The 14,688-nt window shown below is 30.7% G+C and overlaps 1 protein-coding gene across 1 annotated transcript in view; it reads right to left on the minus strand.

Moving 5' to 3' along the window:
* The window catches only part of LOC115890791 (zinc finger C2HC domain-containing protein 1C), a 51,720-nt gene extending 37,364 nt beyond the window's left edge, over window positions 1–14,356 (minus strand). The window contains exon 1 of the mRNA XM_030911129.1: window positions 14,298–14,356. Within this exon, the coding sequence (XP_030766989.1) occupies window positions 14,298–14,324 (27 nt within the window). The 5' untranslated portion in view covers window positions 14,325–14,356. The remainder of the gene's footprint in view (window positions 1–14,297) is intronic.
* Between the last annotated feature and the right edge of the window lie 332 nt (window positions 14,357–14,688).

Raw genomic sequence — 14,688 nt, forward strand, 5'->3', positions numbered from 1 at the left:
CCTCTTGTAGGCCGTGACCAATAATTTCTTTGGTTTGGTCCGCCCAGCGCGTCGGGGATCTTCCTCTTGGTCGTTTGCCATTAATCTTCCCTTCGATTATGATTTTCTCCAGTACATCTGTTCTTCTCGAAATGTGCCCGAAGTACCTAAGGTATGGCTGGTTTATTTTGTTTTTTTCAACTGTCTTAGAATTCATACGTTTGTCCGATGGTTGGTATGAAATTTGCAGCATTCTTCTGTAGGCCCACATTTCAAAAGCATCTTATTTTCGTCTGTTTGTAGTTTTCAGAGTCCAGGCAGCACTCTTTGAGTTTGCTAATTTTAATTTGTTGTGCTGGGATATTGCAGAGTCTTTCCATATTCGTGTTAGTTTTATAGTCGAGTTACGAGCCTAGAATGTTACTTTATATAAAAAAGAAAACATTCGACCATTGTACTACCAGTTATGATCTATGTGTGCAAAACCTGGAAAGCTCAGTGGAATGAAATAGGCTAGGAATAACCAGGAAAGACCGTAAAATAATAGAGTGGATACGAAAAAAGACCCAGGTAATAGATGTCATCCACAGAATCAAATCCCCCAAGTGGCAATGGGCAGGACACCTGGCAAGGAGGACGGACAACAGATATACCACAAAACTTACAGCATGGTACCCACGAGGAATTAAGAGACCTAGGAGAAGACCAAACCTGAGATAGAATCATGATATTATGTAATTAGCAGGAATAACTTGGGCCGGCATAGCCAACAATAGACAACAATGGGCCCAACTACAAAGAGAGTATCTAAATATCTGAGGGAGGCTACACCATAATTGGAAATGGTTGAATAAGCTGAAAATGATGATGATAATATATTTATTATCTAGTAATAGCAAACCAGATATAAACCCTGAACGATATATTATTTTTATATGGTAAAAGGTCATCGTTCTACCCAAGCATTTCTCTTATTTCCATTTTGCACCGATTCACGTCACCAAAAACTGGTTATGTTAAAAAAAGTTGCCAATTACCGTTTTATGTCTTAAAATATTTAAAATGTCTGCTATAAACGAAAGTGCTTTGAATATTAAAATTGATGGACCACTTTGCTACCTACGAATATTTATATCGAGGAACATAAAATGGAGATCTCAGATTTTATTAGATTGTTATTGGCTACTTAATTGGCTATTAGATTAATAGTCTGATAATGTTTACCTTGCAAGGTTAGTTTTTATATATTTTCATTTAAATTGACAATTTTATTAAGAAAATAAATATGTCTTTTAGTTTTAAGCTTGATTTATTTTTAATTAAGATGAAAAGTATTGAAATAATCTTCCTTCAAAAGAAACAAAAAGTTCTTGAAAAAGAAAGTATGAATATTCTTTTTAAATTAATTACTACTCGTAATTTTATTCAACAAAATACAAATATTTCGGTATGCAAATCACAAATGATGGACTGTTGGATACAGCAATTAAAGAACGAAACCAACTTGGAAGGAATGCTATCACGGTATTGAATGGGATACTGTGGGACAGAAGCATAAACAACAAGAACACAACTCTAATATACAATACCATCATAAAGAGTATAACCACGTACAGCTGTGAAGTCTGGCCAATTAAGGAAACAACAAAACGAATGCTGGAAGCTACAGAGATGGATTTTTGGAGAAGATAGCAGGCAAATCAAGACTCGAGCGAATAACTAATGAACGCATAAGACAGATTATGGAAGTTAAACATACGATAGTGGACGACATAAAGAACAGTCAACTCATATGGTACGGGCATGTCCAAAGAATGGCAGAAATAAGAATCCCAAAGCAAATTATAAACTGGAAACCTGCAGGAAGAAGAAAACCGGGTAGACCGAGAAGAAGTTGGCAGGAAGGTATTGACACGTTTATGGAGGAAAGATCTCTCGGAGACGGTGCATGGAGAGACAGACAGGTATGGAGAGATGGCATCGGAAGACGTAGAACGTTTTAAACCGATTAATATATATATATAATTTTATTCAAAAAATTCCATAACTTTTTATTAACTTTCATTTTTTATTGTTACAAAATAGAATATTTTGTCAGTTGCATGTTTTAAAAATAGTTCCGCTTTTCTTCCTACAACTTATCATAATATTTCTTGTTTCCATCTTGTTGTTAACAAATTAGAAATTATAATTCTTCATAGAAAATAAAAGTGAGTCATTAATGTTGTTTCTCGTACTGTTGTTGCATTTAAATGCGGTGCCTACTAATTTCATAATTTCTATGGTCACGCTTTGTAGGCAACTATTGTTTAATTGACTCATAATCAGGGATGGGTAGATGAAATCTAAGATCTAGTAAAAAGCAAATTGTTGTTAGGACTAATCTGGACAGACTTTACTTCGTTTTCCTTTATTATGATTATTTTTTATTAAAAAAAAACATTTTAATACAAGATTGTGAGAATCTGTGTCTTTATTCCCTCATTAGAGAATATTCATTAATATGAACTCACACTGGGTCAATGGACGTTTTTTAAATAGCAAAATATCGATCTTTTTTAGTAATTTTGCTATTTGTTATAAAACTTAGGAAATTTTAAACTTTTGCTTTATGCTTTTCCTATTTTAGCTTTATGCCTACGACATACCGTATCAAAAGGTCAATGATTTTATGCAAAAATTTTATAAAACTTTTTTGAATAGGCGTTAAAGTTGTACTGTCGTCTAGAATTTCGTTTTATTTGGAATAGGCATCTAAAAGCTATTTGCAAAAATATCTACCTTCAATTACTAAACATTTATAATACGGCCCAGAGAAAGCTACAAATAAAATACCAGCAAAAATATGATTTTGTCATTGTCAAATTCGATGTCACATTTTTTTTGTTTACAAGAATTTGTGTGGTTTGAAAAAGATGGTTAATTTTTCTCTGAATTGGAATGATCATCTACAAAAGAATTAGTTGAATTGAGAATAGTATTCGCGGTGTATGAGTGCTGTTCATTACTCGATCACTCGCAATAAATCTCGCTCTCATACCACATGCATCCACAATAATTCAAGGGATAATCGAAATATTTGTAACACAAGGAACTTTATTAAACAATACTAATTAATAAAATGTTTACATAATTCCCCATTCATAGCCAAACAATACCCCAAATGATTGTGAAATTCACGCCTCTCAATACAAAATGTTAGTACCTTTAGGCTCGGTGTTTTCAGTTATAGATAAATAGCTTTTATCTAACAAATAACTATCTAAAAGATAAACAATCTAGAGCCTCCTATCAATAGGATATAACATTTGGGTATCATACAAAATAATCCAAAAGATAACAATTTGGAGGACTACCCGCCTACGGACCGTTAGACACTCCGTAGAGAAAGTGTTGCCAATATAAGATATCTGAAATTGAGATGGTTATATATGAAAAGTCTATGCAACAGACAGAGACAAAAACCGGGAATTTCAAATCGTTAGATTAAAAAGTGAGGTTATTATTCAGTTGTCAAAAGATCGTCAAAATGAAAATAAAAACAATAAAATTCAACTAAAATATATTATGTGTTCAACTCTGACCAGTTCTATTATGCTATAGGTTAATTAATTTTACCTTTATGGAAAAAGGGAATCAGTTTCAACAGTAGTTTTGAAATAGATGTGTTGATGGAATGCGATTTATAAGAAATTAAAACAAGAAAAAAAGTATGTGTAAGTACTTAATTTATAATTTAATTATATGATAATACTGTTATATTTATTATATTAACATTTTAGTACAATAAATTGATAATAGAAAATATGGAAGAAACTGGTGAAGTGCAAGCAGATCGAGATTTATAGATAAATCCTAAAACCACAATCTGGTAAAAAAATAACATAAGGCTGTTAGTAATAACAAATATGTATTGTTGTAGGGCTTCGCATAGTAAAGAAATAGGTAGGATAGCATCGATGATAGTAATTAAGGTGAATTTTATAAAATAGATAAATGTACTTATATAATTTTTCTATAGAAAAGCACGATTGAGAATAAGTATATAACCCCAAAGACCAGTACTGCCGTTTTATCTCCTCATTTATTGGTATACTAGTTGAAGCCTGGCGCATCCGCCACGACAGCGACACCAAGAAAAAAAATACTTGTTTTTTTTTAATTAAATGAAAAACAAAAAATCCGGCGACGACAGTTTTTAGAAGAGTAAATTAGCTATCTTTTCAAAGCAACGTTCTAGAGCAAGTCGTTACTTCAGAAGAGACGACACAGAATTAGCATTTTATATATGTAGATGATTTTGGATATACTTTTGTGTCTTGATTAATAATAAATTAAGATCACCTATAATAATTGTTACATTAACACATATGTACAATTTTTTTAATAAAAAATAATAAATATAAAACAATTTTGTCATATTACTTTTATTTTTAAGAACTCAAAGTGATGAAACTTCAAAAAAACCAGAAAAAAATAAAGGAAAAATATTGTGTAAACAAAGTTGATATTAATAAACCTTTTAACCGTAAAAAAGTTGAACTAACTGGTATTCAAAGGAGGTGTTTTAAAAAGGTTTAGCTAGAGAGTTAAAAAACAGCATGAAGAACAGATGTTTAAAGTATAAGGTACATAGTACAAGAAATTAAATTAAAATTGTAACACAAAAGAAATAAAAGCAAATGTGAATTGAATAACAGGTTTTCTAAGGTTCCTGTTGTAATATTAATGAATTAAGATATGCAAATTAAAAATGAAATAAATAGTTTGATTTAAAAAAATATTATTTATTTTTTACCTACTTTAGAGCTTTATTAAGTACGTAATGGTTTTTAATTGAAGGGATTTAAGTAAAATAATTTATAAATTGCCGTTGAGTTATATTTTTACTCGGCAATTGTACTTATTTCATCACTATTATCCTGACTTAATGCATTCTCTTCGTTCTGATGCTCTAACAGAGGCTCCTTTTATTTTGTAACACTCCTTATAAAGTCCGGCACTAACAACAATAGTTTTTTGCACCATTTCAATGTGTTTATTAGTGTTTATACCTCATAAGTTCTAAAATCATTATAGTCTACATACTCAGAATAGGTAAGTCTTTTCGAAATAATCTAAAATCGAATTTATTGAAGTAAACGAAATCTACAATAGTAACAATGTCTTAGGTTATGTTAAACAATTTTATTAAATTAAATCAAAATCTCCTTATGTGTCAAATTTTTATCCGACAAATAAAGCGATATTTGGCAGTTCAGGTCCCAAATAGGATATCTGACGGATAAGGTTATTTTATCTAATAGATATTGGTATCTATAGGTGAAGATACACTTTTTTCTGCTATCCATCAAATAAAATATATCTGGCGGATTATAACGCGCTATCTATACCTGAAAACACCGGGGGTTAGTTTCAAACCTACGGCTTATTCTTTAGATTGTTGACTTATTCGGTATAGGCTTCCCGGAGACTGAGCTGCGAACATATTATCTATAGTAAACGCCACGAATGTTTGGGAGTGATTCATCGGTCGCTACCATGTGATCTGTTCAAGGTCACATAAAACTTAATTCCAGTGCAGTGGTTTTTCAAGTCATATAATAATCAATATATAATCTGTTGTAATTTGTTGTTTTAACTGTCAAAGTCTTGTCAAAACATATATTTGGTTATAAATATAAACTGGAATGCCCCATTCGTCGCACTGCAAGCACACCAATGGACTGAAACTGGACAAAAACGATTCAATCAAAGAAACGCGATATAGTATCGTCTTTGTCAATCACGCTAACATTTTAGAATAAGTAGGAGGAGCGCAGGCAGATGATTAGACCGGGCCTTTAAAAAACTACGTCTGCGGTAAAAATTTACGTTTTTACTGTAAAAATGATAGCGCGCGTGTCGATTCTAACTTCATCAAGCGATGAATCACTCCCAAACATTCGTGGCGTTTACTATAACACAGCGGGAATACAATCGTAACTTGTACAGAAGTTCGTATGAAGAGAGATTCATAATTATTTTATACAAAATTACTCTGTTTGGTACCTTCAAATTTTTGTAAACAAAATGTGACATCGAATTTGACAGTGGCATAATCACATTTTAGCTGGTATTGTTAGAGGGATTAAACTGTAAATTACCTCCTTGTTTTTTAATCCCTTCCCTAATAGTCATTAAATAATTTGAGGTCATTAAATTTTCTTTCAACTGAAGCATTTGCAAAGGGAAGCACAAGTAAAAAGCAGATAATAATTTCTAAGTTGGGAAAGATATATCGTCCCGCTCCGTTTTTAAATCTAAAAATTTTACGCCATTTTCAATCAGCAATAAAATGTTGAAACTCCTCTTATTTTCGCCGCCTATTGCTAATCCCAACAAAATTCCCAATCGGCTCCGGATTCCCCAAAATTTGGGGAATTCCCAAAAATTGGCAACGCTGGAGGTTAGCGTGTTCTTTCTGAATATGCTAAGACTAACGGACTAGTGTCGAAACACAGATAGCTAGATGGACGTATTTCCGCACTTGCGTCGATGCGCTACAGGAACATTTGCCTGCGCGTCGTATGTCTTCTGGCAGTCTTTTAATTTTTCTGTTTGTCTATGTTGCCCCCCGTATGGTTGAAAACAGCAAATTGATATTTGATTACTTATAGATTACCACCTATATACAAAATGACACGAAGACCTGGAATATGGCGCCCAACTTGATTAGACCTTCTGCGCATGTTGACGCTCATTCTCTATCCCTTCTATACTTCTCTGGTATATATTGACAAAAAACACAGCACATATTTGTTTTCTATTGAAAATAATTCCAAAATAACTTGCAACCTGGCAACATCGAAGATATGCGCATGCGTAGTGTCTGTGACTTTGAATAAGAAGACTAAGTGTGCGAACACAGTGCAAGCAGGTTTGCCGCTTTCTGGTAGCCAGCGCCAATCTGGGTACCTATTCTTGACATCGTTCGCAACTTTGCGTATATGCATCACGTGTATTGTTATAAACAGGGTATCCCAGAAATAAGTGCAAGTATTTTAAAGGGTGGTAGATCTCGATAAAAGAAACATATTTTCGCTTTATCGTTTTTCAAATAAGTCCAAAATAACGGAGTTATTTTACTTTGAAAATTTCAAAAAAAAATGATTTTTTGCTAAAATTTTGAGAACCTTCTTCATGTGCCTTCTCCTCATCGGAGGTTGGTTTGGTTTTGATTATAAATTTTTCGGTTGTTGTTGCGGTTGACGTTTTACGTCAAAACCAACTTTTAACTTCGACAGGAACGTTGACCTTGAAACGTTAGTAATAGCCAATAGAAATAATCGCAACCGCAACGTCGAATCGCACCGTTTTCAATCTATAAATCGACCTTAATAGATACGAAAATGGTTAATTTGGGGCAAAGTTGCCCATTGGGATGTTCACCAAGATGCCATCAAAAAAGTTTTAAAAATTTCAAGGATTGCTGAGTTTTTTGAAAAAAAGACTAATCTTTTTGAAAATCAATTTTATTTTATCCTGTCGTTCCTTTTTTGAAAATCAAACAAAATCATTTTTTGAACAAAAAACTAATTGCACATTCTCATAGCCACTTTATTAGGGCTACCTGATAGTATTTTTAGATTTTCAAATTAGCTGAAAATTTGTGAGATACAGAGGCCAACTTAATTTTTTTAAATACGCACCTGCATTTTTTAATTCAGATTTTGAAAGAACTCGTTCTCCTGAGTACAATGATATGCCACACTTAACATTTTTTTTTGTTTTGACATTTGAACACAGTTTATTTAAACTAATTACAAGTCCGGCTCTGTTTTTTTTTAATATTTAATCTATTCATCGTTACAATATTGATAAGCTTTCAAACTTAACAATGGTAGAGCAGTATAATGTCCAACGAGGTTCCTGGACCTATCGCCAAGGAGCTACATTACTAGATGTCGTTTGTAAAAGTGAAATCAATTCATCTCAACATTTACAATAAAGAGTATAAAATGCATTCGGAAGTAGGTACAAGAAAAAAAGCGTTCAAAGAGCTATAAATAAAATTATTGAACGAAAAATAAATTTGTGCAATAGGGAGGGTGGTACCCCTTTCGAACATGTAGAACATTAGAAACTAGTTTGTTGAAGTTGATTTATTTAAAATAACTACGATAAATATAATGCATATTATTAGATGTCACATTGAGATTCCAAATTCACAATAAAAAAAGTTAAAAATAATAATCTTTAAATTTCTGACCTGGATCAAATAAATAATATTTGAATCTTCCAATTGGCTCGATTTTCCTTATTCAATGTTAATTAGCGCTGATCAATATTATTGCGATTAATATAATCAGATTAAATAATTTAAGAAACCAGGGTCGGACTTGAAATTATTTTAAATAATAATTAAATAGTTTTGTTGCTGTTAACGTAGCCAAAACAAAAAAAGTATAAAGTGTGCAATTTATTTTATTTAGAAGACTGAGTTCTTTCAAAATCTAAAATAAAAAATGCAGGTCCGTATTTAAAAAAATTAAGTTGGCCTCTATATCTCACAAATTATCGGCTAATTTGAATATCTAAAAATACTCTCAGATAGCCCTAACAAAGTGGCTATGAAAATGTGCAATTAGTTTTTTGATTTTCTAAAAAGTAACGACAGCAAAAAATAATTGATTTTCAAAGAAATCAGTTTTTTCCAACAAACTTAGCAATCCTTGCAATTTTTAAAACTTTTTTGATGGCATCTTAGTGAACATCCCAAGGCGCAACTTTGCCCCAATTTAACCATGTTCGTACCTCGAATTTGTAGCACCCTGTATAAGCCAAACTTCTCAAATTTCGGTATATCAATCAAAGAAGATATTTTAATTCATAATTCACTATTATCTACCACTTAGAAATGAATAAATTGTCAACTTATTATGTACCCAGCCTTGTTAATAACAATTGTGGCGTGCCTTGAGTAAACAAATACACAATTCGATGCGTAATTATTATTTATTGTTGCAAATTCGCGTTTAGCATATAAGGCGCCTGGTTAAGATTTTTTTCGCTAAAAGCATTTGAAGTGATTGCATGGAGTTGAAAAACGGTACGCGATGTAAGTAGGCAGATAATGTCTTATGTCGAAAGTATTTCTAATGAGGTTCTTGTTTTAGAAAATACTTTCTTGTTATGTTTCGAGGTAACAGATTGCGTGACGTTATTTTATGCAATATCGCTGAATCTAATGGGAAAATTTTTTTTTTTTTATGAACTTAAGGGATAGAAATAATAATTTTTTATTGATTATTCTTTCATTTATTGCTTTTATTAAGATTTTTTCAATTATATTTTATTTTAGGTTATTTTTAGTTTGGTTAGGGCGATTAACCCTTTAATGGATACAGAGTGATGGTATACCAACACCACTCTGTATATAGCGCCTAAAGAAAAATTATTCAGTCTTATACACATACGATATAATAGAAAAAAAATATTTTCTCTAGAAAATTATTTAGTGAATGTCAGCTCGACGCCATTTTTTTCGATCATAAAGCTCGGTACTTGTTAAGCATAGTTAATATTATGCTTTCAGCAATAATACTACTCTAAACATTATGTCTAATATAAAGGCTGAAGAGTAATAATAAATTTCAAACTATTTTTATACGGGGTGTCTCAAAAATAAGTGCAAGTATATCTAGTGGTGCCCCAGTATCCATCAGGCAGAAATTTCCGCTATCGAAAGATGCGCAAAATTTATCTTAGATATAGGAACTATCGAAAACAGGAAATTGCCATTCTATGCGATAGTCAAGCAGCACTAAACGCAATCAACTCAGTAACCATCAATTCGATGTTGGTCAAAAAATGCCTAGAGAGAAGCTCAACAAATTAGGCAAAGAAAATATAGTCCACCTACTCTGGGTGCCTGCTCACCAAGGGATAGAAGGCAATGAAACAGCAAATGATTTAGCTAGAAAAGGAGCGAACACTCCACTTACTGGACCAGAACCGTTCTGTTTTCCAAACGACAACCAACTGAAAGCGGAACTGAAGTATCTGGAAGACTCCATCCGCAACTTGGAATGGGTGTTCTCCAACGATCTAAGACACTCGAAAAATACGACCGAGAAAAATCAAAGGTTTTCATTCAAACAAACTTTGGTAAAAACAATCTTCGGATTGTTACGAAGTTTCTAACAGGACTCTGTCTCCTCAACGAACACCTCAGTAGGCTGAAACTGAGAAACAACGGCGAATGCCTCGGCGAATGCAGATTCTGTGGGGAAAATGGGGAAACACCAGAACACTGAGACACACAGAACACCTCGCTGAGTGCGCCGAGACAACGACCATTCGTGCTTAGATACTTGCTTTTGTTAAAGCCATGAGATTGTATGATGAGTTATAACTGGTTATAACTCAAGAAGGGGGAACAATAGATCTGTAAGGTCGCGGTGATTAACTACACTCCTAAACATCATACATTCTATTAAGAGGTGGTAGAGCTGGGCAAAAGAAACTCTTTTGCCAAAAATTTTCTCTTTACCATTTTTTAAATAAATTGATATTCAGCCGCAAATACCAAGCTATTACCAGAATCTCATCTTGTTGACACATCGACTAGAATGACTTGAAAAATTCAGATTAACATTAGAAAAAGGACTCCGATAGATAGCAGATCGATGTAGTTAGGTTAGAGCGTCGTTTTATCACTTTATCTAAAACGGCAACTCTACACCTGACAATACATCAATTCACTGCGATTCTTAACAGCACTACACTTACACGTGTATTGGGCACAAAATACATTCAGATGCCATCTGAATTGTTTAGGATTATTTTATGAGAATTTAAACTCCTTTGCTTTTTTATCTCACACTCTTATTTTTGTGAATAAACACCAAAGTAATTGATATTTTTATTGGAATAATAAAAGTATTTTTACTGGCTTATATTACATTTGCCTATTTTTTTATTTTGGTTTTGTCAGTAGTTCACTGTTTTGAGTAAAATCTCAAATGAATTGGACAACCTAAAAACGCCCTCAGCTGATCTGTTAAAATGTAGGTCAAACATTAACTATTTACATATCTAATAGAGGGCGCTGATTCTGAACTGTTGAAATGTTGCTATAATTTTTCAATATTTAGTTTCATTATTTCAGTTTACTAAACTGTAAAAAAGGTACTTAAAATATATATTAGACTTTGCACCATACTTAATAGTAATCTACTATGATTAAAAAATCTACAGTGAATAAAATTAATTTAAGTATTTTATTGTAGAAATTTAAAAATGCGAACTTATAACTTTACTTAAAAAACATACAGAAAGTGGATAACATAAGAGGTGGCAACATTGAATTCTCTCGAAGCACCCTGAACAAATTTCGGGAAGCTGAGCAAATGGCACTCAAAAAATTTTCAATATTTTCCGGAAAATGTAAAAAAAAGGAAAATATAAAAATTTCACATTTAGCAAAAAAAACTCATGGTCGTGTTTTTGATATGTCGAACTATACTACCAGTAAAAATACTTGTACTTATTTCTGGAGCACCCTGTATATATCTAAGAGAACATTACAAATAAAAGTCGCGAAACAATTTGAAAAAGTTAAATATTAAACAAAACAATTCAAATTAAAAAAATTTGAATTGAAAAATATCTAATACATTTTTGCAATGCAAAATTCAAAAGTATGAAACAGCTCTAAAAGTAAATATTATACTAAAGTACTACAACATGTTTTATAAACCAAACTACTGGAAAAAAATGTAAAAATTATTTGAAAATAGGCCACATAGTAAATAAATCTTGAGTAATAAATTAAATAAAATCTAATATGCTATAGCACAGACAAACAATATTAGTATTCAATACTTATTATGGACACCATAAGGTGTTATATTTTATAGCGTTAACATGTCAAGGAGATAAAGTTTCTTACTTCTTATTTATTACAAATCTCTATTTATAAAAATTACGTCTTTCATGTCAAATATTTACATAAATATATTTTTTTGATCACATTGTATCTATTTGAATAAATTTCTCATACATTTTTCTATTATTTTTTATAAACCAATCAATCAAACATCCGTGTTCACACATTGTAAGACATGTCACAATATTATCAAGACAAATTAAAACCAAAGCGTAGGATCTCTAATAAGAAATGAAAAAAATCTCAATCAACCTTTCTTGTCAATTTTATCTTTTTTACAGAACTTTTTCTTAATGCTTTTCATTGTAACATTGTTTATCAAATTGAATTAGTTGTTGCTTGTGTGGGATATTTGCTGTTTTAGTTATACCCACATCTTTCCTTGAAAAATAAATTAGATTAGTTCCTTAGGTGACTTTTTTCTGATACCATCTAGTTACACAAACTATTTTATGATACTTTTACTTTATCTTTTTATTCATACAAAATACATTTATTTAAATTTATAATATCCCATGTATTACTGTAATAGTTTTCTTGTTCATAAATAAAGAAGGAGGTTTTAATATTTAATAGTTGCTTAGTATTGACCCACCAAAAAATAACATTATTATTTTATAAATGGCAAATTTGATTGATTTAATGATAGGTCTTGTCATTTATTTATAACAAGGAAATGAAATAATACGTATTTAATTTATGTATTATTTGACTTTTCTCCAATACAGTGAGTCTGTCCAATGGGAAGGATACGACATGAGTTGTATCTGTCATTTACAGGTCATTTCTTCAATTTTGTCTATAGAAATGTTTTGTGATTCGTTGGACGGACTTTAGGTACTAGTGCTTTATACAGTATGTCCTTGTCAGGTATTTAAGGATAAACTTAAGCATTTTTTTGATCGAGTATGGTAAGCTCAAAATGGGCCCACTATTTTCTCTGTCAATTAAGCTTCATTCAGAACCTCGCAATTAGTGGAAGAAATTAGTGGTTTCAATTAGTGTAGAAGTATGTTCCTTTAATTTCAATATAAGCATTTAGAGCGTCAAAATTAGTGGTAGACACTTTCAATGAGTTGAAAAAGTTATCAGACTTTTAACTTTTCCACTAATTATACTTCAAAATTTGCGAGAAATGTCATTTTGGCCTTTGATTATTTTCCGTCAAGAGAAATTGTGGTTAGAAATCAAAAGTTGATTGTTTTATAAGCTAAATATTAGGCTAAAACTAAACGTTCTCTAACCCATTGTGAGTACATATTATCAAAGCAAACATTTGAAGGAGGGTGTAAAAGGACAATAACTCACAATCTTTAAGTTGTTTAATTTAAATTTTAATGCTTAAAAAAGCAAGGGGGCGACATGTTTCGGGAATTTAAAATATTCCCATCTTCACGCTCAAAGCTAAAAACAATTACAGAGGTAAAATTTATAAAATACAATCACAACAAGTTAAAAAGTAAAAAAATTTTTTTACAAAGTCAAAATATTATATCTATCACAAAAATTGTTCAATCACAGATAATAATATGGTATGCTAAATTTGAAAAATTAAAAACAACTAGACTAAAATCATAAGGTGAGGGGAGCCGTATAATCAACTATAATTAGATAAATTGAATGAAAAAACAAGGTAATAATCAAATCATACCTCAATGCACAATTCAAAGAAAATTACATAAGCAATAGTTAAATTTATTTCGAGTGATATATATTTTTTTGTATTAGTAATGTAAGTTGAGAGTAAATTATTTCAATCTGCATATGCTGATATTCAATTTTGTAGGAATTTTTTTTTAGTTATGTTAGTTAAGAACAAGTTAAGAATTATGTTTAATTTTTTATTTTTTAACTAGTATATGTTGAATTTTAATTTATATTTCAAATTTATATATTGTAGAAAATTAATATTTACTTTAGTTTAATTTTTAGAAATTTAATATTTATTTTAATTTATATATGTAGAAGAATTATTTTTTATTTTAATTTAATTAAACTTGTGTTCTTTAAAATAAAAGCATACTCACACACAAGTCTTAAAGATTGTGAGTTATTGTCCTTTTACCCTCCTTCAAATGTTTGCTTTGATAAATATTAGGCTTGCTCTATGGATACAACTGACTAACGCAAGCTGTTGCTAGGATATTCTATTAATTTTAATTGTGTTTTTTAAACATTGTGAATGATCGTAAACTAAAAAGTATAAAGTGTAATTGAAACCACTAATTTATTCAACTAGTTGCGAGGTTCTGCATGAAGCTTATTTATGTAAGCTAATTATTTGTTATAATTATAATAAAATAATAAATTGATACTGTAGTCATATAGTAATATTTGTTATATTTGTATATACCTATACCAAAAGCTAGTAAATAAATAAACTTACCTGCATTTGAGCTAATCTTGATGTCATTTTGATCGGTCTTCTAGCAACAATTCATTCTGAAATAAAAGGATTTTATTAATTGATTAATTATTATCAAAAAAGTCTAATAATAAAAAGATACAGTGGCGAACAAAAGTATGGAAACATTTTATAAACCTTTAATATTGTACATAATATGTATATTATTATGTTTTTTTTATAAAATGGTATTTTTAATTTAAGAGGGACGGGGTATAAAATATCATACATTAAAAACATACGTATACACTTAAAAATATTTAGAAAATAAATTTTTATTAAGAAAATGGTTAACAAAAGTATGGAAACATTTCTAAAGCATACACAAAAAAAAAATATTATTCAATCAATAATTGAAATATTTTTTTTTACT

Source organism: Sitophilus oryzae, unplaced genomic scaffold (genome assembly GCF_002938485.1).
Source record: "Sitophilus oryzae breed Bouriz unplaced genomic scaffold, Soryzae_2.0 scaffold_926_pilon_pilon, whole genome shotgun sequence".
Taxonomy (NCBI): domain Eukaryota; kingdom Metazoa; phylum Arthropoda; class Insecta; order Coleoptera; family Curculionidae; genus Sitophilus; species Sitophilus oryzae.